General features: G+C 38.8%; 1 protein-coding gene across 4 annotated transcripts in view; it reads right to left on the bottom strand.

Moving 5' to 3' along the window:
* Positions 1 to 24,562, bottom strand: part of SRGAP1 (SLIT-ROBO Rho GTPase activating protein 1) — a 145,855-nt gene that overhangs the window by 29,937 nt on the left and 91,356 nt on the right. For 3 of the 4 annotated variants that reach the window (XM_066183172.1, XM_066183174.1, XM_066183175.1), the window contains exons 5-14: positions 21,595 to 21,777; positions 21,078 to 21,206; positions 13,815 to 14,036; positions 12,922 to 13,023; positions 11,036 to 11,233; positions 10,832 to 10,916; positions 6,553 to 6,580; positions 4,111 to 4,213; positions 318 to 378; positions 79 to 156 (exon numbers count right to left, since the gene is read on the bottom strand). In XM_066183172.1, the coding sequence (XP_066039269.1) occupies positions 79 to 156; positions 318 to 378; positions 4,111 to 4,213; positions 6,553 to 6,580; positions 10,832 to 10,916; positions 11,036 to 11,233; positions 12,922 to 13,023; positions 13,815 to 14,036; positions 21,078 to 21,206; positions 21,595 to 21,777 (1,189 nt within the window). Of the gene's footprint in view, positions 1 to 78; positions 157 to 317; positions 379 to 3,568; positions 3,603 to 4,110; positions 4,214 to 6,552; positions 6,581 to 10,831; positions 10,917 to 11,035; positions 11,234 to 12,921; positions 13,024 to 13,814; positions 14,037 to 21,077; positions 21,207 to 21,594; positions 21,778 to 24,562 lie in introns of all 4 variants that reach the window. The other variant, XM_066183173.1, reaches the window with a different exon arrangement.

Raw genomic sequence — 24,562 nt, 5'->3', positions numbered from 1 at the left:
GCAAAGAAAGTAATTATAATTTAAAAGGTTTTTAAATGTCAGATATTAAGGTGCTCAAATAAATAAAAATCCAATTACCTCTCTCAAATGAATTTTTAATATCATTGACTTCCACCTGGGAACCAGACACTCTAAAAATTCCCTGATGCTGAAGACCTGCAGAGAAGATGGGAGATAGTGGAGCAAAATAATTTATTTTTAAAGACACTTTAAATCTGTATTTTAAAAACAAACCTGTGGTGCTAAAGGAGTAAAGTAAAAGACACACAAAAAAGTCAGGGCAATTATGAAATGACATAGTTTTTTTCAGAGCTTACCATATAGATTTATAAATCTGATACAGCTTTCCACAATAAGAGGAATGACTTGCCCTGAATCCTGCAAGAACAAGAGCAGAATGAGTGAGCTGCAGATCAGAAAGAGGAAACCTCCCTGCTATGGCCTCAATGTGAAAATGCACTTCCTTGGTCAATCTAGATGGACATACAGTGCTGGCAAAAAAACACCTAAGGAAAAAATAATACCACTTCTAACAGAGTTCTCTTCCCGTTTAGGGAGGGAGGAAAAAGAACAGGTGAAGAAAAGGATCATGGTTCTTCAAATAATTTAATCGGGAAATTCAGTTCTCTACTTCTGTCACTGTGTCTGGCTAACACTGTATGTGACATCTAAGCTTGTGCATGCATTTTAGATTTTTGAAGCAAGATGAGTTAAAGCACTAAAATTGCCTTTTAAAAATAGTATTAAGAATAATGATTCATGATGAAGATGATCCCTCTGCATCCATTTAACTGATCTTTCTTTTCCTGGTGAAGAAAATCGTACATGGACCTAATTACACAGGACCCAATTCCTCAGTGTGGGGTGGTTTTTTTGTTGTTGTTTGGTAGGTTTTCTTTTTGTTTTTTTGTTTGGTTTTGTAAAAAGAAGTTTATCACAAACAATTTACAAGGCTTTCCTGGATTTTCTGGACTATCAGAAAAAATCTTGGAGCAGAGCCACCAAATGACATTGCATGGGGTACCACAATGTCTCCCCTCCTGGGCTCTGCTGGTTTGTGTGCCCTACCATGGGGCAGATAATGGCCTGGCATGTTGTTTCTGGCTGCTCTAAATGGCTGGTAATCCTCAAGTGGTGAATTGCAGCTACTTTGAGCTGAGCATGTGGTTCAGCTGCTTCGTCTCTACACACAGGGTAACTGGGAAAGGGGGGTCACAGCCTGTATCTGCCCACCTGCCACTGGCCCACCTGCCCACCTGCCACAGGAATCACAGCTCCTCATCTCAGCAATGATACAGCTGTAGGTTTGTAGCTACATTTTCAGTTACACCAAGTGTTTTAAAAAAAGGACAAAAAGCACTTGTGATGGGAGGGGGAGAAGATGACTATACACTAATTTTCAGTGAATTACTTGTCTTTTTCTTTTAAACGGCTTATTTTCCGAAAGAACCATTGGAAACCTTTTGTTTTGGCGCTGTAAAAAAATGGATATTTTAACCCAAGCACACTAGTGACCACAAGTTATCAAATACAGATTGAAGACATAAATGATATGATTAAAAATTATTTGGAAAAGTTGGTGCTTGTGCTGGAAAAATTACTGTTTCATAAATAATCCTAGAATTTCTTGTCTTAGAAACTGTAATTTTTCTTTCCAAATGAATTTCCAATATGTAAGTTCTCAGAGAATCGACCAATTCATTTGGAAATTTAGTATAAAATCAGTCTGAATTATAAAATCATTAATTCAAAAGCACCTTGTAATTCAGAATACACATCTCCTCTTACATATTAGTACTTCATTTTCATGCTAAACTACACTAATGGGAAGTCTATGAATTAAGCTCAAGCAGAAAAAAACAACTAAAAAATTTGAAAAATAACACACAGTAAAGCACTGAAACATTGCACTTCCTGAGGTAACCTAATCCCCTAATCTTACGTGTACTCTGTGCTGTTTTAGTGAGGTTTACAAAAGACTGTTATCACTAAGTATGCTATTTAATTTGTGGCTTGTTTTTCTTTTAAGTGAAAACCTAGCAAAGAAAGGCTAGCCAATAACCAGAAATGGCTGGGTTAGCATTTCCTCTTTGACTTGTGTCATGGTTCAATAACAGCTAAATAAAAAACTCCTTGGAACACATCAGCTGTTAAATCCAGGAACACCATCATCTTCATCAACGCTGAGCAGTCTGGCTCTCCAGAAAAGCAGAGTATTAGAAAAAATGCACAACATGCACCCACATATCCTGTTAGTACACTGGTTCATGCACAGAATGTAAAGCCTAGGAAAAGATAGTGTTTGCAGTAAGAAATTACAAAAAAACCCAAAACCCGAATCACTTTGATACTTCATTTTGGAGAATCTGTTCAGAACCACACAAAACTTTGTACTTAAGTAATACCCTGAAATAATCTAAACTAACAACTTTGCCTTTTGGACCTAATCAAAGGAAAATAATTTGAAGTAACAATCTGTGTCGGTGAGTGTCAAGAACAGTGACCCTACTGCTACTGTGAATTTAATCTGTTGTGTGTAGTCAGTGAATGTATGTTTGTGACTAGTTATAATTTCTTATGATGCAAAACTCTACCAGAAAGCAGTTTGGCATGACACTGTATTTCACTAGCTGTGCCTGTCAAAATGACTCATCCCTATCAGGAATGACATGGTTTTTGGGCAGAGATGTTGTCCTTAGGCAGCACCCACATTGGCAAATCTGTCACAAGGCTACCAGCTTTTTTGACCTCTTTCCTTTTGAAAAACTAATTATGTAGGACTCCCCACCTGCAAGTACGCCCTGTCAGCCACACTGCCATGTATTATAACCCTTGTCTCTGTGAGGGAAAATGATCGGGTACCATTTCTCTTGATTTGCTTTGTCCTTTTCTAGTCTAGGGGCTTTCATTGTGATAATTTTTGCTTCCTTGCTTACTTTCACCCTTAAGCAAGAAACTGCTCATGATACTCATCTATTTCATCATGTGATGATTTCTCAGTCTTTGCATTTCATGGCACCTCCTGTGTAACAATAATAATAATAAAATAATAAACTATAACAAAAAAAAAGTTGTTTTCCCTTTAGTTGTACTGAGGATGACTGAAATGATGTCTTTGATTCAAAGACAGCTAAATCAGTACAGTGCCACTGAGCACAGAATTTGTTCTGCAAAATGTTTGCCACTAGCTGTACTGAACAAGAAAAAAGAAATCCCTATAACGTTTAAGCCAAATTCACAGAGCTTGCAGTCAAGATTTTTATTCACTGCATTTATAAATGTATTTTTACAACTTTAAAAAATTTCTTTCCTGTAGCTGTGTCAGCTAGAGTCCAGAGGTACAAACTGTGATGGGTGGGTCCTTGAAAATGAGTAAGAAAATATCCATCATTTGAGACTACAATCCCTCCAGAGTTCTGCTCTGGTTTAGTTTTGCCTGCTATATTTGCACACTCATTTCTTAATGCAAACTTCTCCCTCCAGGTCTTTGAAAGAACTTATTCTGAGCCAGGCAGGAATGCAACCCGAGAGCGAGGCAGAGCTGGTTCTGTTGTCACCAGAACTATACCTGATGTCTCGTGTGAGAGTTCCTTCGGCCTCGGCTAGAAGCATTATTAGAAATAAAAGTATGAGAAAGAAGAAGATAGTAAATACAGCAAAGATACAAGATCCAGAATAGTGGTGATCACAATTTCACACAATATAATAAATTCCTAAAGTCATAGGAAATCAAAATATGGATAACACACCCAGGGAAATACTGCTTCTCCACAGACTTTGAACACTGGACGTTATGAAAAGAGCAAGCAGGAAATTATGGTAAGTTGTGGGATGCGCCACTACATCCTATCTTCTACATGAAGCTAAGTTTCCTATTAAAAGCAGGCTGACAATACTATTCCTACTTGATTAACAAAACTGTAGGGAGGCTAATGTGAGAAACAAATCCCTCTCTTTCCCTTTGACTTCAGGAAGTATTATATTGATCAACTGGGAAAGAAGAGCCCCAGGACAGACTTAAACATAATGATCTGCCTCAGCTTTTGTGAGGTAGTGACCATTATAGTAAGAAGTGTTGAGATCAGCCACTGGGGTGGCTGGTGCCAGTACCTTGATGAACGACTCCAAATCACCATTAAACAACTTAGTACTATACTGTGATCGGGGTCTGGGCTTCCTGTGTTTCTGGGGCTTAGGGGGAAGATTTGGAGGCCTAAGGGAAGGGAATATCATTACTGAGCAAGGTAGAATTAAGTCACACGATAAAATGAAATGTCTGTAAGCTCATGGCAAAACAACAGAACACTGTAAAGGGAGCAATAAACACAGTACTTATCAAATCAAGACTTTCCATCAAATTTAAGTGTAACACATTAAAGAGTGGAGAACTCCCACATTAAAAAATTACTTATGGATAAATAATGACATTCTTTATGAATCCCTCTTTTGCAGTTTTACCATATGAATTTATTCCAAACATTGCATAATTGGAATGGCCTTTTTGTGGTCATGCATAAAATGTGTAGCAACCACTGGAATCATCCTGCCAGCCACAGCAGAACACAGACCACTTGATGCACCTCTAATCAATCAGAAAAGTTGCTTCACACTGGAGAAACTTCAAATGCAAATTAAAGCAGCTCAGCACACTCCTAAGATGCTTCAAAACCAAACTGTCTGCATTTTCAGCTAGAGCTAGGAAGGTTAAACAGCTTTAGCCTTGCACAACCAGTCATCAACAACTTCACACACGAAAAGAAACACCTTGTTAATTAGCTAACAGAATTAAAAGTATATCAACTTGAACAAATTAAAAAAAAAACAAACCCAGCATAACACATAAAGAAGTAAAGGAAGAACACACAATACTCCGTCTGCAAAATTTTACCTAGTGCGTTACACATGTGGTGACTACAACTGAAAGAGATTACAGGAAATAAATACTGTTCTCTAGGTCACAAACTACTTTGTGAATGTCATGCCAACAGCTTCCTTAGTTCCCATGCACCAGCAGTTTCTATAGGTTTTTTTGGACTTAGCAAAAAGTCAAACGTTTTTTTGGGATCAGTGAGAAACAATAAGGCATAGAGCATTCAGCAGTGGGACTTTATTTCATTTGAGTACTGTCTGCTATTTTAAACTCATCTTTAAAGATATCCTCTTCCCTTCTACAATTTAACTTTAACCTTACAGAACATTTCTGTCTGCATGTCTTACAGTCCAGAAACATAACTGAACCTTGAGGCAACAGGCAGGGCCCAGCCAAAGCCCAGGAGCTGGTGCTGAGGAACAGATGGGCAGGCCCTACTCCTCAGAATATCTTCTTCTAAGTGACCAGCTGTAAGGAGATTTGAGGTAAGATGGGTTCACTGCTCCCCCACTAAGGTAAAACCATTGCCTAAATCCACCATCTCCTTTCAGCGGTTTACACAGCAGGGAACTCAGGATGATGTGAGCCTGATGAGTTGCCTGCACTGGAGTCAAGAAAGGAGATTTTTCTCATTAGACATAAACTTGCTGATTTCCATGCATTCCTGGAATGGTAGAACCTGGAGGCAGAGTTAAAGGTACAGTTGTCAGAATTAATGTCATTAATGTCAGTTGGAAAGAATGCTTTGATTTGTAACCACTTTTCAACTGAGGTCATGTAACGAAAGTAGTTGAGTAAGTCCAACTTTACAGAACTAGAAAAGAACATGGAGTAGTGGGAAAAAATCTGGTGTGATGTCTGTAGAGATGTCCTGGGAACATTGGGACCAGGAAAGATGGTTCTTGAAGGCATTGGGCAAGGATGTATTGCATGGAAAGACTAAGCAAGCTGGGCTGGATGTTCCTGCTTTAGCAGGGCACACTGCCTGTAGCAGTGATACATACAAGTGGCAGCTGCAAATCCAAGCAGTTGCCATTGCTCTCTCCTAGTCTCTGGGGGCTGCAGAGCTTATCTGGGTTTATATCTGGTGGCAGCTTCAAAGGTGTGGCATTACACAACTGAAAAAGTACATCTAGTACAAAAGTGGGAGATCTAACACTGAATCCCTTCTCTTCTGTGGATGTATAGAGCCATTTAAGTATGGAACACATGGGTGCTGAGGGAGGCAGGTATTTGTGTCCGGAGCTAGGTTATCAAAGACACAGCCCATTGCCAAATTGATCATCCTATCAGGCTCTTTCAAACTGTGTATCCTGACAAATGAATGACATATATGACAGGCAAGGTATTTCTGACAATTGAAAAATATTACTTTTTGAGCACTTAAGTGCCCCCTGCAACTTCCAAATTTGATGTGTGATTCACAAATATTTTTAAGGATCTCCCAGCTTGTCCCACCCTTGACACTGGCCAAGGCAGCTCACAAAAATGAGGAAGATGAATGGTCTGATCCTTTACTCATCAGCATGCTGAAACAGAAATGCTGCATGTTAAAACACACAGGGTCTGCACACAATTTATGTAACAACAGCAACAAGCCTTACAAAGTTGTTCTAAAATAAGTAAATTCTAGGATTTTACCTATTTTTTAACTCAAAACCAAGTCAGATAAAATATCTTACCTTGTTGTCATGTATTCAGCCCTGTGACCTAGAAAGTTCAATAAACAGGAAACAATGATTTGTAGGTTTCAGGCTGTAATTCTTGTATCTAAATTATACTTAGCAAATTATTTTTAGCCCTAACTTTCATACTACCAGCAAAAGTTATACAACTGCACAACAAACAGGGCACTGTAGTTACCTACTATGTCCACAGTTCCACTTAAAATACAAACAAAACCCATGTTACGGAACAACTTTTAAGAAGCCTGCCCAAAGATACAGAGCCACTTGATACTGTAAATAATTTCAAGTAAAATTCTATTGTTGGTGCTCATATGTTTCAGTCACTAAATCAGTTTGGAAATAGAGCTGTGCCAAGATTAGATTACATCTCCCCCTGTGCCTTGTGCCTAAACCTGTTCAGTGCTGAAAATGCACGGCTCTAGACATGAGTAGTTATTAAAAGACTCCCTACTCTCTTTTCTCTGTGTATTGCAGGAAAAAAGCACAACACTGTCATTGAGAAACACCACAGAGAACTGCAGGAAATTGTAAAGAAGCAAATATCATATCCCAGAAAGGCTCCTTTGCAGATCATCAGACCAGTAAATCAGGCATGACTGACTCATAATAAAGAAAAGCAAAATAATGAAACAGGACAAAGATCATGGTATGGTAAGTTCCAATGAGCTCAGCACTGCCAAAGGGAGATTGTGCCCTATTAATTATTAAAAATCTTTGAACATGTCAATAAAATCCTGGATAACAAAAAATCAGTTCAATTTACTTAAGCTTTCAAAGGCCACTGATAACCTTCTTCGCAGGAGGTCACTAAAGAAACTAAACAGCCATGGATAGAGGGGCAAAATATTCTCACTGATCAAAAACTAGCAAAGAAAAGGGAAACCCAGTGGACTTACATTGGTCTTTTTTCATCATGGCAAAAAAATGTAACAGCCATTTATTCAAGCCTTCCCATTAGGACCATTTATGCAATCCATAAGGCATTTATTAATATCTTGAGAGATCACAGCAGCTAAGGAGGCAGAGCACTGTGCGGATGACTGAAATACTTTTGTGCCAAATTCTGCCAAAACTATGAAACCCTTTAAAGGGGTTAAGTGACACCCAGTGCAAACAAAATTCACTATTAACAGGTTCGAGTAAGATATTAGGGAAGAACTAAACAGCTATGCCAGTGAACAGAACTATGGGTATGACCTCTGAGCTTCACTTGGGCTAGGTCTAAGTACACTTCCCAATTTGAAAGTGACACCAAACCAGCTTTTCAGACTTAAGGAAGAGTGAGTAACGGTGATATGAAAAACACAGTTTTATGTGCCATCGTTCAGACGTATGCAAAGTACTGTACAGTACTGAAGACCCTAGTCTGAAAATATATTTTGCAGTACTAGAAGAGTGTGGATCCCCTCAAAGCAGCACAAAGAGAAAGCTCTGGGAACATCTCTGACAGTAAGACATGCAAATCTTGATGGCATCTATTTTAGATGGGTGAAAAAGAGAGATCAAAGAAGAGTATGAATAATAACCTATGACAGAAAAAGAGTAAGCCAGGGACTTCCCCCTACTCAAGTTACTAAGGGAAATTCACCAAGACTAAGAATCCAAATAATAAATTTTAGTAAAACAGAAGATGTTACAAATGCTGTGCCTGGGGGATTTTAAACACATCTTTGATATTTAACAGTTTAGGGCAAAAGATGTCTGGGCCTTAGAGACAATTTCTTCTACAACTCCTCGTTTTCTTTCTTGTATTTCCCTTTGCTTTGTTAATTTCTTCTTACAATAGATAAGCCTTTGGATCAGGACTAATATGAGCAACAGTGTGCCTCCTACGTGTAGTATTAATTTCATTTGAGCATTTCTTATTTACTTTCCAAGTCTGTAGATGCAGATTCAGCACAGAGCACTACATCTATCTTCCCTGTGCATATCATGAATATGTATCTGCTGTGTTCATAAACAGCAAGACTGTAGTAGGCAGGTGATGAACCAGAATAGAAGCCAAATGCTGGCTGTCAACATTGTGGACACCAGATGGGAACCTGGATCTATTCAGCCTACATCCTTCCACTGTATAGTTTTGAATAAAAGCAAGAAAGGGTGCCAAAGGAAAACCTGCAGTTGAAACAATCCTCTCCTTCTCCCTAGCTTTATTTACCAGAGCACACTGTGTAATTTGTCTGCAGTCTGGCTGACATGGAAGTCTCCAGAAAAGGCAGTTTGAGGGGAGCAAGAGAGCAGTTCACGTCTTACAAATTCATTTCTATATTAGCTACAGCAATAACATTCATAATTCCACTGTAATTCAATCCTTTTAATCCTCCCCATTCAAGAAACTTTCAGGAATCCAGGTCCTCCATCCCAGGCACGGGCATTTTAATGCAGGACACGTCTCAACTGAAGGGGGTACTAGTACTTTTTAACCTGTTAAAATGATGGCTTTCCCTCCAAATATCAGCTTTGAATGTAAATGTGAATGTTTGAGGTACTATTGGTATGTGCCATGCTTTGGTGTTGGGACAACAAATATGCGCAAAACCATTGTGGGCAACACAGATTAACTACGTGGAGGTTACAGATGGTGTGTAGAAGGGAACTCTTCAAACAGAATAATCCAAGCATGCCTCAGCATGGCAGAATGGCCCAGAGCCTAATGGCAATTTATCACTTAGGTCACCCTGCTGAGAAGTTTTTCTTTAGGTTTTCTTTCAAACAATTCTTTCCTTGCTTTTTTCCAACATGGTTTATACAGCAGACTCTGTTGCCTTTTTTCTCCCTCCCTTTCACTGTATTTTTCCAAATACATTTTCAATGAGCTTCCAGAAGAAAAATGTCCTCTTTTTCTGACTAAAGTCAGCTGCACACTGTTTTGTGTGAATAAACTGCTCACCACACATATTCAAAGTAATAATCCACTAAATGAAAACTTCCATGAGAAAGAAGATAACATAGGTAGCTGTCTAAAAACAGCTGTCAGCTTCTACAGTTCAGTTTTGAAAGAAAATGCTGCTTATATCCTACCCCCAACCTCAGTCACTCCCTGAACAGGGGTTCTGTTTGGGTTATAGCCACTGAACTGCTAATAGCTGTTCAGGCACCTCCACGGGATTTGGTGATCTGGGCTTTTGTATTAAAAGTAAAAAAAGATGTGATTAACAACAGATACTTGGCAGTAAAAAGAAAATAAGTTGATACATCTTTTAGAGTCATTATGTTAGCAAGCGGGTTTTCTTTCTTGAGTCTAAACTTTAAATCACAGTCTTTAACCTCCAGGAGAGGATTTTTATTCTTTGTGGTGTAATCTCACTTCCTCTCAAATCTGTTCCACTCTATGTGACTAATCCTCAAGGTTTGTACTGCAATTCCCCTTTTCCCTTTGGTGCATGAGGAAGTGTCTGTTGGGAGGACTGGTAAGAGATAGGCTGGAGCTGTGCACAGTGTAAGCTGTGCACAGTGCCTTAATTCAGCTTTACTTCATTTGATCTTTCCTTCTGCTAACTTGGTTTAGATTTTAAGATGTACTTTTTAAAACCTGTGGAGAGCATTCAAGACAATGGATAATTCTCTGCTACTGTAATTTATAATGGAATAATTTTATGTGCAATAATCATAATCAACAGGTATAGAGCTATTCATGAAGTTTTCATTCACTTAACTTTACAATAAGCAAATACTTAGTAAAAAACAACACTAGATTAAGTCTGTAAGAAACTCACTACTGACATTAGTGAGGTCAGGATTTCACCTTTTACCTTTGATAAATGCCCCACTGAGTTCTTATGCTGCAAGAAGGACATTAGTGTTAATGTGTTAGAAATGCTATACTAGTGAGTCCATTGTACGAGATGCATCCTGGATAATTCTGTATGCTTTAAAAAGATCACTCTCCCCCAAGTCTTAAAAACACCTCAAGTCAACAGAAATTGGTAGGATGTAGAAGCAGTACATTTGTCACAGCTCTTAAATCAATCTGCAGACTGTGTTGCTCTCCTTTCAGACACGATATTTTTCATTCAATAGTTCTGTTGCCAAATAGAGTCATTTGTCTGAACACCTGTGCAGTGGAAATAAGTATGTGTTGAAGAAATAAAAACAATTTACTGTGTGTACTCTTACCACTGCACCAAAACTGTGACTGGTAAAAATCAAATCTATGTTTATCTGACAATTAAGCTTTAAGTTTTGTTATTTTTTTTTGTTGAGTATCTTTGGCATTTCAGTAGGTTCACTGTATGGTTTGGAATCACTTTTCAGTTTATTATGTGATATTTACCTTCTCCGAGTGTCCTCTGCAGCAAGTCATGTTTTGCTTGAAGTTTTGTGATGAGATTGCTACCTTCCAGATATTCTCTGAATTTCTGTAGAGATGCAGATGAATCTATTACTATGCGTGACACATAAATTCCAGGAACTTCTGGATAATGTTTACTTCAGGTGCTTGGTCTGCATCACATAAATTAGGAAGCAACCAACATACCATGAAATAGAATTGCTCTGTTTCCTGCTGGTTAGCTCTTCTTTTTGCAATGCTAGGCTTACTCAAGTATGTCTCAGAGACTGTTGACTTCACAGACTCTGTTGAGCGACTGTGCTGGAAACACTCTGATACATCATAATCTTCAATGGTGACCATATCTTGTATTGTCTGCAGGGTAGCCTCTGTTGTTTTCTTAACCTGGTATTAAAAAGCAGAGTTTGCCAAATGCCAGATAAATATATATAGGAACAGCTTAGAAGGGAAGCTCATTACCCACAGTAACTCTCTGGCACATTCCCCCAGACAAACTGATGTGCAAATGTGAAAAGTTAGGTGTGCTATAACAGATTATCGATGTAACAGGCATCCTATCTAGTTCTCTGCTTTTCCATGGTCTAACCCACAAACACAGAAGTACTCTTGTGTTGGCTTTGTAGTGCACTCAAGCATTTGTTTGAAATTAGAATTGAAATGTGACGTGATTTGATTAAGGTCCCTAATGTGGGAGGCAACAGAGATGATACACTACTCTGGAGGGTCAGCTCTCCTAAATTTGGTCGATGTGGTATATCGAACACTTACATCCAGGGATCTGGATCTGGCCAGAACAATGAGATCTTCCAAGAAAAAGATCTGTGACTCCATACTGTGCAGTGCTAGGATGAGGGGGACAGTGATGTTTAGACTGTGCAGATGTTGAGGCTGTTTAGATGCAGAAGTGGAATACATCGTTGACAGAGAGGGCTTGAGAAAGAAAAATTTACACCAGACTCCCAGCCCTTCCAATGGCCCATGGTGCACCACTGCTCATAGTGGACACCCAGGCATGGATGCTGTGGACGAGGGATGAAGTTTCCACAGTGCAATAAAGTAACTGGTAAGATTCACAAGGATGTGATTTACTTCCCAATTTTGCTTCAGATGGAGCCTCTAGTAGAGTCAACCAAATCATAGACATTCTATACGCAACTCCAGTACAGCCAAATATCCCTTCCATGCCTGTCAAACATGATCTCTTCCCCTATGCCCTTGCACTTCATTTCACTGAAAGAAATAATCTTCCTCCTTCCGTCTTTGTAACCTTAGAGACTTTCTGAATGCAAATGTTTTGGGTTTTTTTAAGACTACTGAGCATGTTTCATGGACATTAATACTTTGTTCTAGACATTCAACATACAAACTAGAATAAAAAGAACTGGCATTCTGAAAACTTATCAGTAAAGTACATGAAGAAATCAAATTATTTCTATGCTTTTCTTTAGGAACAGATACTCATTTAAACTGAAGGACTTTAACATTGCATTAACTGTGATAAAAGTGCATTTTATTTCCTCTGCCAGAGCAGGGGAAAGAGAACAGCATAGGTTTTTCCATATTTTACAAAAAAAAGTGTTTTATTTTGCTAGGTGAGCTGTTCCCATCACAGGCATTCATTAGTCATGTTTATAAATAGCTGTAGCTGACAGCATAAGAGATCTTGACTCAGTTACCACAAAAGACAGTTCAAATTCCTTTGTACTACAGAAATAGCAAATTGAGGACTGGACAGAGGGTGGTCACAGAAGACAGTAACTGTTCTCAGTGGCTTTCTGCCACAAAAATTTAAAAATACATGCTCTAACAAGTTTACACTGAAGCATCTGCAAAATGTGGAACTCTGTAATGTCAATGTATGGACAGGTAAAAGACAAAATATTTCAAGACCTCTGTAAAGCAGGTGAGGATCTACCTTAGCATATATGCCAGTATTTGATTTTTAAAATTAAAGCCACTTACACAGATTGGAGCCACTTAAGGGTCATTTACATGCTTTTGGCAAGGTAGAAAACACTGCACCTTCCTGAAAATTATGTTCAATGCTTAGCCCTCGTAGACATAGGTCTTACCTCCTCATTTTCAATTTTGAGTGTAGCCAATCGTGACTGTAGTTGTTGATACCTAAGCATAAGCTCTGCTTGCACAGGTTGCTGGGCAGTGACCTGGCAAACCTAACAAAGAATCAAGAAAAAGCTGTAAGATGCAAGTAATTAAAAAAACCAGTCAACAGTCTTTGGTTGTTCTTAAAGCTAGGTGAATTCCCACCAAAACATTAAAACTTATTAAAGCAGACAATAAAATGTGCCCATCTAAATTTAAAGTATTTATGTGTTACAAGGTGTGGAAGTATGTGCTACAGCTTACAGAATAAAGAGCACAGCCTTTCTACATGTCTGCTTTTTGTTGCTTTTGTATCACACAGAAATGCAAACCCTGGAGATACCTTCAGAAGAAAGGATGTACATGGGTGATTTCCATTTCTGCTTTGCTACCGGCTTTTGGTGTAGCAGAACAGGGCACAGCTGAGGTACCCAGTATGCTTGAAATCTCCAGATGATAAAATGGGGGAAGAAGAAGGGGGAAAGGCTGCATTGCAGCGTGAATAATTTGGAGCGGCTCTGTAGCTGCTCTCAAATAGCGCCCACAAACTCTGTTATGAGTGATGCAGGTAGTAAAGACATGAAGTTACCGCCTACACTGGTGTTGGGCTGAGCATGGCCTGGCCAGCAAATTTATAGCAACGTCATTATGAGTGATACAGAATAGAGTAACACTTAACAGTTTTTACATGAGAACTTTGAAGCAACAGACAATGCTGCAAGTTTTGTAAAATATTATTGCTAATCCACTGACTTTTGGGTAGCTTTTATCAAACTCTCCATAAAAGGGTTTGGTAAATTATAAATTCTCTGTCCTGGTATATAGAAACAGCCACTGTGGGGATACTTGTCAGTGTACAGACCTCATCACCCATATGAGATTGGAACTCAAATTTCATTGGTGGACAAAAAGCAGTGGGGTACATTTCCATGAATCTCTGCTTGTCACTGCGTGGCTCCAAGCTGTCAACTGCATTTTCAATGATGTCTAATCCCTCATGCCTGGAAGTTTCAAGGTTATACTCTGCAGAAAGGTATGTTCTTAGGGCTCTGTTCAGACTAGCATGGTATCCAAGATCACAACACTAAAAAAAACAACAAAGGGAAAAGAAAACAAATTTAAAAGGAGGAACCCCATTCTATTATCCCAATCCTGAAACTCTCAGTAAAATTTTCTGTCCTGAAATTTTTCTATCTTTCAAGTATTTAACACGGTATCTTGTAAATTAAAATACACTACTGGGATCAAGACAGTAAGTATTTAGTATGCTCAATCTGTTGCAAAGATTAATGGACAGTTTTAGAAAAGAGATCAAGCGTACATGTGTGACAGTCTGCTTATCAGATACAAAAGTGCAGGCACTGTATTTATACCAATAAAGTCTGGGACTCCACACACAAGTGAGCTTTTCAGTATCAATAGCATCTATAAGCCCTGAATCACCTACTTAAACACACCTTAACATAACTATCATCTAAGTTAATAACATATCATCATCATATAATATCATCTAATTTAAGAACAACAGCAAAGTGAACTTGAAGCAATTCCTGCTAACCACACCTGTGCCCAAACAAAAACCTCCGCAAATACCTTGAGCATAAGGAATCCATCTAAAATGCTTTTTGATACAACACGAAGGTTTAACATCTTTTCCCCTGATATGAAAATGTATTTATTGTAAACACCTTATTTCCCATGCTCATACAGAGCCAGCAATGTACATCACATCACTAAATGCAGAAAGCAATAATTTATGTCTTTTTTTTTCTACGAAATGGAATGTAATTGAAATCTAATTGGGAAAACATAAAGTCATGTTTGTTCTTGAATTTTAAACATCCTCAGTTTGCATTATTCATGTTTTGTTAATATTTTAGAGAACAGCTGAATATACTTAAAAAATGTCACAGCAGTAGCATATCAACTGATTGTTTCCCTACACTGTACAGTAAATACCCTCAGTTTCTGCTCAGTGAGCCTCCAGGTGAGGGGAGATGTCACCTCAACAGCGGCACATCAGTTTGCCAACAGCCGCACACAAAGCAGTGCTCTTTATTCAAACGGGTGAGATCGACCCCAACTAGAGGCCAAGGACTGAGGGCCTTTAGGGCACCCCTCAGTCCCCGGCCACTCCTCCTCACTGCCCACCCACAGCTAAAATCATCCATCCCTGCAGGACCTGCAAGGTAACTATGGAGCTGGGTAAAAAAGCAATTTGAATTCAGTCCACTGTAGTCTACAAGCACATAGACACTGTTTATATGAGTACCTCCCTCACAGCTATTACAAACCCCACAGGACTCTTGGGATCACATTTCCCTCCCTTTCCTCTCACTTACTAGAAAAGGAGAGAAATCGGGAGGGAGACAGACATACCGTTGTACACATTATACATGAAAGAGTTTTCAACCTATTTACCATACCAAAACCTGTGTGTGGAAGGGAATGAAACACTTCACAGACGAATAAAAGGGAATGAAAGAACTGACACCTTGACTTAGGTGTGGTAATGACTTGTGATGAAACTGCTCTCTGAAATCCAACTGAGAGCTGTTTTATTCAGAACAAAGCCTCCAGAAAGACTAAGTTTTCACTCCTAGCAAGCACTCTAGGTAGTGTCTGCAGATGGGACAGTGACTCTCCAAAAAACCAGATGCTGAACCATTCAAAGAAAATGAAAAAGATGTCATGTTCAATCAAACACACATATGTTAACCTCTCTGTTTTGCATTTATAAAATGGAAATTTGTGCTACACTTACTAAAACAGCCCTCAACTTTTATACTAAAGTGCATTCATATTTCAAAGAACACCAGCCTCAAAAATACTGTTTCTAAAAGGAAAAGTCTCTTGGTGTTTTTCTCTTGTTCTATGTCAAATCAGATCTCATATTTAATTCACTATCTTGGATGAAAAAGACAGACTAAAACTCCTGATAAGAAAGTGAATTGGGACAGCTGTTTTATTTCATGTGCATTAGTTTCAGAGAGACCTCATGGAAGATTAAACTGAAAAGGAATTAGAAATAGAGGGCAATGCCAGGTTTAGCATTGCCAACTACCCATGTGGTATAAAACTACAGCCTGAATTTTGGCTCTAGTGGATTAATCTGAGTATTACTAGAAAGCTTATTGATTTACAATTAAAGCTGTGTGGGTTTCTGAGGCAGGTTTTTGCAATCTGGAATATAAGATTGCAGCCTCTATGCTGTGACAAAACTTCATTGTTTAACCCTTAATCTACTCAGTCACTATCACCCTGATCATCTTTGGCAAGCTGAACAGATGACAGCTGAACAAGACAACAAATACGGCCTCTCAGACAAGAAGAGGATTTTTCAAGTGAGGCAGAGTATCCTGCCAGGCTAAAGCATTTTCTTTCAATGCCAATGCCAGCAGAGAAAACAAAAATTAAATGCAGATCCTGAATGAGTGCCTTATCACAAGTGTGTCTGAATGGAATTAAAAACATCCGAATTTGAAATTCTGCTTCAATTACTTACGTAAAAATAGAATTTATATGAGGGAAGTTATTTTTTAAAAGCAAAACTAAACACTCAGACATCACAACTCCTACTTCTGTCAGGCCATATCCCACTTTCCCCAAAATCTGGAGACACAGATCATAACTGGGAAACAGCCCTGTCATAGTATCTTGGCTACCCAGAAAGAAATGCACTGTTTTAATCTGCTAGAGGGATGGTTTAGAAAAGAGGGCTGTCTACACACACACACACCCCCATGCACACATATTTACGTGGTTTTCAGGAAAAATCTGTAGATTTGTGGAAAGACTTCTACAGTTCAAGTGAGTGACCACACTGTCAGCCAAAATAAATGCTAGTCTTAGAGGTTCACGAATCAGCAGAGCGAGGGTCCAGCCAGGCTGGTTATCTGCCTACGGATCTGCTCCCTATCTATGGGCTAGAGAGATCACATGTCACTTGGTGCAGTAAGACAGGAGGATGAAAAAAACCAGAATGAAGTCAGACTATGAGTTTGTTTGCATTTCTGAATTCATAAAGAATTTTGGTTGGGCAAAGTGAAGGGGGATGAGGGATGCATTTGGGATATGTGTGAAAAATTAATTTTGTAATTTGCATTTTATTCTTATTTGAAATTAAATCTGAAGCAGTCTCAAGAGCATTTACTGCCTTTATTGTACCCCAGAGTATATTTAGGCTTGAATAAAACAAACTGCAGTGCTTAGCACAGATCTTCAACCAAACCAAGCTGCTCTTATTTAATTCAATTTTGTTTCAGGAATAGCAATAAAATTCTAATGTCAATGGAGAGAGGAATTCATAAAAAAAGCCTTAATCTCTGAATAAGTCACTTTCCAAGTATTCTGTTACACAGACATCCACATACAAATCAAAGGGATCTAAGGGTACATATCATATTTATGAGGACTTATGTAATAAAGATTGTGAGCTGCACACACTTTACCCTAGTTTTAAACCTGGCTCTATGAATGATTAATAAAGAACCTTCACAGAATAAATTAATTTCACAAGAGCTAAATGTTCCTTCTTAACGATCCAAAGCATGCGTACTGCAATTAGAGATTCAGAAACTCCACTTCAAGAAAGACCAACACATTAGTATTTTATTCATTTCAACAGCAGAACTACAGTAAAGTTGTTTTGATCACTATTTCCTAGTATTTATCCTCAGATCATAAAAATGCATGGTAAGTCTGAAAAAAGGTCTTTACCTTCCTCTTATACTGAGACAAATTTAATGAATGTACATGAGTAAAAGTATGTGCCATATGGACAGATGCTGGCACTAACAGTCAGATTAGCAGCATTGTATAGTCTGTTGATCCTCTGAAACTCAGAATCTTAAAAAAAATTCTACGTACTAGGTAAAGCTTATTTAATTCAGCTAATCTTTACTGGTTTTTTACAGGCACAAATAAAGAAAATAACTTATTCTGTCCTGCACTTGAACTAGATCCCACTCTAGTCAGCAGAGAAGAAATATTTAACAGAAAATTCAAATTTCTCTAGTACAATATGCAGAGGACAGAAATACACTGTGCATATCAAATCCTGTTTATCTCTCTGCTTCTTTGCAAATGTTGGTCTCATCCCTCAGCTCACTAAATGCATTAAATCATCCAGCTAAGACTCCAGCAATATTTTTATATTGCTTTTATCGCAAGAGCTTAAAATGAGCAACACATCAAAATTTTAAGTCAGAAGCCCTGAGCTCTGTTAATGAAATGACAGAGTTGAACAGTTCAGACTGAGTTCAGATGGGGAACGGTAATTTAGGATTTTCCAAATAAGCCTCATATATATGGGAAATGCAGTGGAATCCAAATGAAAAATAGTTGGGTTTTTTTTTTGTTTCAGTTTTTTTTGCTTGTTTGTTTGCTTTTGATTTGTAAAAATGAGTAGTTCCACTATCCTCCTCAACCTTGTTAAAGAAAAATTTATGGAGCAGTTTATTACATTATCGCAAGTATTTATCCCGTTATCATTAGACATACTTTTCACTAACATAGGAAAAACATTCCATTTCATATATGGGCAACACCAACAGCCTGGGGAGATCTAAATTGTTCCATGTTAACTGGAATTCAGACACAGAGGAGAGGTAATACCCTTCTGTACTGACAATGAGAGAGAGTTCAGGGAAGCACAGGAAGTCAGGCAAGCAAAGTGGGACAAAACAGAGACAGCAAAGAATGAAATTGTCACCACTACTCTGAAAACTCCAAATTGTACATGACATTAACAGACTTACAGAATGAGGCAGTCTGTACTGTTGCAACATATGGCCACTGGGAAGCATGTCTCACATTCCAATGATATAACTCCAAAACCTTGCCAAGATGCTTGCATTTACAAAAAAAGAGTCTCCTTTGTCAAGTAGCAAACACTCTGTCTAAATACCAATGCTTTCACAGCATATTCTGATTGAATACAAATGTCTGAAAGACACTTCATTTAAACAAGCTCACAATTGGATTAAATTAGCTCTGAAGCAAATTCTGGTTGCACATGTTTACAGCCAACTCTTACAAAACAGTGGTGCAAAGGGCAGCTAGACTTTCCATTTAAATTCCTTAGGGAAGAGTAATTTCTCAAGCCATTTTGCCAAAAGAATGTTACTGTGTACATTGGTCCACGGCTTTCAAAAGGACAGGCAGAATAGACACAGTTTTTCTGCATTACTAAATATTGTAGAATGTATATTTTTATTAAAGACTAGCAGCTAGGAAGCTCTAGTCTTCATGGTTGTGTAAATACCTTTACATACACTAACTCCAATGAGTGCTGGCTCTGTGTGTGTATGGACAGAAAGCTTCACTTCTCCTCCCCTCACAATTCTTTGTAAAGCTCCAGGCTTGTGGTTCCTCCTCTCAGTTTTCACTGCTACAGAAACCTCTGTGGACATCACTGAAGTGGATAAGAATCAGATGCATTTTCCAACCTGATAAAGTTGTGAACAAGTACAAACACACACTGGAGACATTCTCAGAGAAACGTGAACTCTGAATGGAAAGGCAGGAGAGGTGACAAAACGAGCATCTATCCAGCCTCCGAAAGGGGTGAGGGTGATGGAAACAAAAAGAAAGGGACCTTTCCTTCCTTCCATATCCAAGAAGAATTCATAAAGTTCACATGAATGAGACATGCCCTTACTCCTGACCAAAAATCTGTCATCCTTTAAGCAGTAGCAGGAAAATCATCTATTAGGTAGGGTCAACTTCTCACTTGGGGGCTACCCCAGCAGGTACATGGCTTGTCCTTTGCTTTTTGTCCTAATCATCCACCTATAGGTCCTGGTAAATGCTTTCATTGCCTGAACAGCCTAGATGGGTGGAGCAGGTTGTGCAAGTGGATGGATACAGATTAGACAAGGACAGGCCACAGAATAAATCAGAAGAAACCAGGAGTAAACATGCAGTAGCAACTAGGAAAGGAATAAAAGAGATGTTGAAATAGAGACAGAAAAAAAATACTGAAAACACAGAGAGGATTCATTGTCATCTTTTACAGGAAAACAAGAAAGAAATGAAGCAAAACCATTTGAAAGGGAAAACTTATAACAAAATCAGGCAATATTTTATAAATTATAGAAAAACTAGAAATTATGAAGAAAATTGACTATCAGCATTTAGATGAAGTATAACAAAACATGTGTATGCAGCTATTTTAGTCCATTAATCTCAAGAAGGCCTTTTTCCCTTTCTCTGAGAAGCTTTGCTTCTCCAGTCAGCAGAAATGAGACACTTCTTGTCAAATTCTGTATTAATTTATTCTATATTAGAAACCAGAGCTATATATGAATGGCGCTTACCATTGTAAGTAACATATGTTACTGCTGCAGTAGCAAGCATATTCAAATATCTAGAATTTCAAATGGGCCAGAGGCAGATCCACTAAGCTATTTAACCCTACACTGCTAGTGAATGAATATTCTGGGGCTTGTGTTTGCTGCCTCTGTATTTTCTCTGTCATATAAAAAGCCAGCTTACAAAGAGGGTGGGACGTGGTAAAGGGTGCAGGATGCTCCCTTGCGTCATGTCAAAATGTCAGTAATACAGGAGACTAAACGCTGGCACAAGTCAACATTAGTGTACAACTTCATTCTTCCAGGATGTACTCATAAAAACAACTTACTGAAAATAAGTAACAAGTGTGTTGACACTATAGAGTACAGGACTGTGTCTGTTTTTCAACCTGCATGAAGTAAGAGTAAGGAGCCACTGCATGTACGATTTCATGACTAAATGAGTGAAACTAAAGAATTTTGAACACATGGAAGAAATTGCTTCTTTCAAATTAAATACCATTAGAGAACCACTTAAGAAGTTGATCTTGTAAAAAATATTTAGATCCCAGAGATCGTTCATAATGGAAATGTCATATTTTCTATTGACACATGGGGAGCAAACACAGTGTTTGAAATTTAAAGGAATGGGTTCAGCAGCTTACTGGCACTTTATATTGTGGAAATAAGGGAAAAACTGATTGCATCATACAGGATTATAGACAGCAAGTGTACTGTAGGTGATCCATATGACTAATACAGTCCCTTTAAAACTGAAAAAAAGTATTATTCCTGAACAGAATAAACATAAATACAGAAGCGCCAATACTTACATCGATTAAATCCGACAGGTCGTGAATATAGTACTTGAAAACAGAAGCATTGGTTGCTTCAAGGGTGAGCAGGTACTCATTACGGGCCTTAATAGATTTCAGCTTGTTTTCAGAATATTTTGCTTGACGCTAGGAAAGACATTGCATGTTAATGTATTTTAATTACTTCATTTTTGGTATGCAGCAGAAATTGTAACAATTCAAGCACACATTCCTAGTAACAAGGAAGAATCTTAATTTCCAGCCTATTAAATGCACAACAAATACAATACAAAGTGAAAACTTAGTATTTTGTTTCAAATGTGACAAACTTTATAGTAATAAATATATTGGGAATAAAGCATTCCCCTCTCTGAACTGAAATCATGTTAAGTTATTATAACATACTGCTAGTTTATTATGTGTACCTTGCTTAATTTTATTTCCCAGTTGGATTGCTCTGTCTAATATCATGCCAAAGAATGTCAGAAATGCACTGAATTTATTTCAAATGAAGCTAAATAAAAGGACTATTTACTTTTTCCTTCATTTTTTCAATCTTTTTCACAGAGCTCCGTCTTTGGTGCCTTTCTTCTAGTCGAATATGAAAAACAGGGTCTCCTGACCTCCCAATCTGTTTTTCTTCTTGCTTCTCTGCTTCCTTCAGTTTGCTTTCTGCACTGATGCTCTCTGCGTGATACATGTGGTATGTTTTCATGACCTGCAAAAGGCAAGAGTCAAAGGAGAATTGGAGAAAATAAAAATACAAAGGTATCTACAGAAAAATCACAGGGTCTTTGAGCAAAATTTTGACTTATAAACATGGATCTTGGGTAAATTTCTTTGCCAGTGGAGATTGAGGACTTTTGGTCGCATTTTTCTTTTCAGATGTATTTAACAGTATTCCAAATAGGGATTTTTTCTTTCATTTCTATGATAGGAAAGATCAAAAGCCACTATTATTAAATTTTAGTATTCTTGTCTTCAAGTGAAAATCTAAAATAATTAACAACAAAATTAAATCTGTGTGATTACCAAATCTATATAACTATCTTCTGGGCTAAGCAACAGCTTGGCTATGGACATGGAATGTTTGAAAGCAGACGGATCCCTTCAGCACTGAGGAAAGGGGAAGGAAGGAGAGGGAATGGGAAGCTTTGGCCTGGGAGCAAATCCCCAGATTGCTGGTTGGCTGTCCATAGCCTGGAAAGAAGTGTCTGCCCACAGCACAGAGAGCAAACTGGACCCAATGTAAAACCAGATGAGAACTGGAGAAGGAGCTGCCTGATACGTAAGTTGGGAAAATGTTTTCCCCACAGACCCAAAGGCATCTTTCCTCTACATGCGTGCTGGGTCTGCAGATGAGAGACCTTGGGTTGCCAGTATGCAAATACATGCTTGCACATGCCACAGAGAGGAAAAGGGACTGGTTTAGGCCTGTCCTCCTCCCTTTCTTCTTCAAGCAAGAAAAACCTCAGCCTGAATGCTGTGTAGTGGACAGCAATCAATCACAAAACCCCCATCTCTGCTGGATAGGGCTGGCTCTGCCCACTTCCACCAAAGGAAGTATCTTTCTGCCTTCCCCAGTCTTTTGTTGTTGTTGTTTGTTTCTTTGTGTTGTTCTCTTAAGTTTAGAACACTGAACAAAGCAGGAAGGCATCCTCAGGCAGCTAGAGGCCTCCTCTCTTCTTCTAAAGGGTGCCAGAGCTCTCACCAGCAGATATTATCTTTGGGCGAGGCCATGCAAATCATTCACATCTGGAAGGGCACACAGGCAGGGAGGAATCAAACCAGCTACTTGTGTGACCCATGGAGGAGGCAGACAGTTTTGCGAAGCTGCCTTGAAATATTCCCTTGGAAGAGTGTACTTTTTGTAACTGAGTAGTTGGGCCAGCCTAAGGAGCACCCACAGAGTGGCGAAACAGGGAACACTACAGCTAGATATTGCAAATTCACTACAGCCCATCTTGGTGTGGATCGACACAAACCAACTGCACACCATGCCAGTGGGTGGCTGAACTGATGCTTATTTCAAGTCCTGTGCAACAGAAGGACGGATGCTTTCAGAGAGATGCAATTTTGCATAACAACGTATACCAATGTTATACACCGTAACTGCATATGCCACTACTTAAGACTGATGCCACTGATACCAAAAATGAAACAGGCTTCACCAGCATCGTGTAGTAAGGTAAAACAGCTGGAGATAAGCACTAAGAAGTGGCCCTGTTTCTATTTTAAGAAACATATGCTTACAGCTTTGTGGTGAAAAACACCGAAGTGCCTGGAGCAGGATTTTGTGTTGTTGCTGCTGCTCGTCTATAGCACACTGTGCCCCAAGGCCCATGCAGAGTGCAGAGCTTCCTGCCCAAACACTGCCTACACCTGCTACCCCACCAGTTCACATCTGCACGGATGAGGCAGAAAAAACCTCCAGAGACAGAAAAAGTTGGGTTAGGAAGAGAAGGCAAGCCCACAGGGCTGAGGCATATAAGGTTCCCAGTTACACCAAATAGCATGTTCAGTCTCCTATATCCTGCACTGTTCCAAAAGCACTCTTAAAGCCGTTGATAATCAGTACCCAAGGAGCTTAACTCATCCAGCCACATGGAAACAAAAGAATTACTGCAAAGAGAAGAAATGACTTTTTAAAGAAATGGTTTATATAATAAAACAGTGAAGCACAGAAAGTGATATGGCTCTTATTAAAAATGTCAGGGAAAGGAAATTAAAAGCAAGGTTGTGCCCTTTTCTTTTGGCCTTTCTATTCAAATCTTTCGTGTTTCTTTACATGAGGATAGAGGTATTTGCTTTTATTTTTTATCTTTTGTTCTGTGTCATCTTTAGAGACTTCTTAGTTGGTGGGACAAGACTAACTCATGCGTCTTAACACCTAGAAAAGTTTCTTTTGTACTCTGCCTGCAGACGGAATCAACCCAAGAATTCTCCAAGAGCTGACTGATGACACCAAAAAACCTCTCTCAGTTTCTGAGCAGTCTTGGGAACTGGCAAAGTCCAGGCTGACTGGGAGCTGGCAAATTTTCAAGAAGCACAAGAAGGAGGACCCTGGAAACTACAGGTCTGTCAATCTCACTTCAGTTCCTGGTAAAGCTATGAAGAAGATTATTCTGGGAGGTATTGAATAATACCTGAAAGACAACACAGTCACTGGTCATGGCCAGGACAGCTTCATGAGAGGGAAGTCCTGTTGATACAACTTGATTTCCTTTTATGGCAATGTAACCCACCTAGTTGACCAAGGAAGCCAGTTGATGTAATCTTGAATCTCAGTAGATCTTCCAATACAAATCTTTCTCTCAGAGTATCCTTCTGGATAAAATGTCCAGCACACAATTGGATAAACACATCATGTGATAGGTGAGCAATTGGCCCATTGGTAGGGCACAGTTGTAGTGAATGGGGTGACATCAGACTGGTGACCTGTCACTAGCGGGGTTCTGCAGGGCTAGCTTAGGTCCTGTGGTCTCCAACATCTTCATTAATGA

The sequence above is a fragment of the Chamaea fasciata genome, unplaced genomic scaffold (assembly GCF_029207755.1).
Source record: "Chamaea fasciata isolate MVZ Bird 193981 ecotype frontalis unplaced genomic scaffold, bChaFas1.0.hap1 SCAF_5, whole genome shotgun sequence".
NCBI lineage: Eukaryota > Metazoa > Chordata > Aves > Passeriformes > Sylviidae > Chamaea > Chamaea fasciata.
The sequence above is the reverse complement of the archived record's forward strand: the minus strand, read 5'-3'. Positions and strand labels throughout refer to the sequence as shown.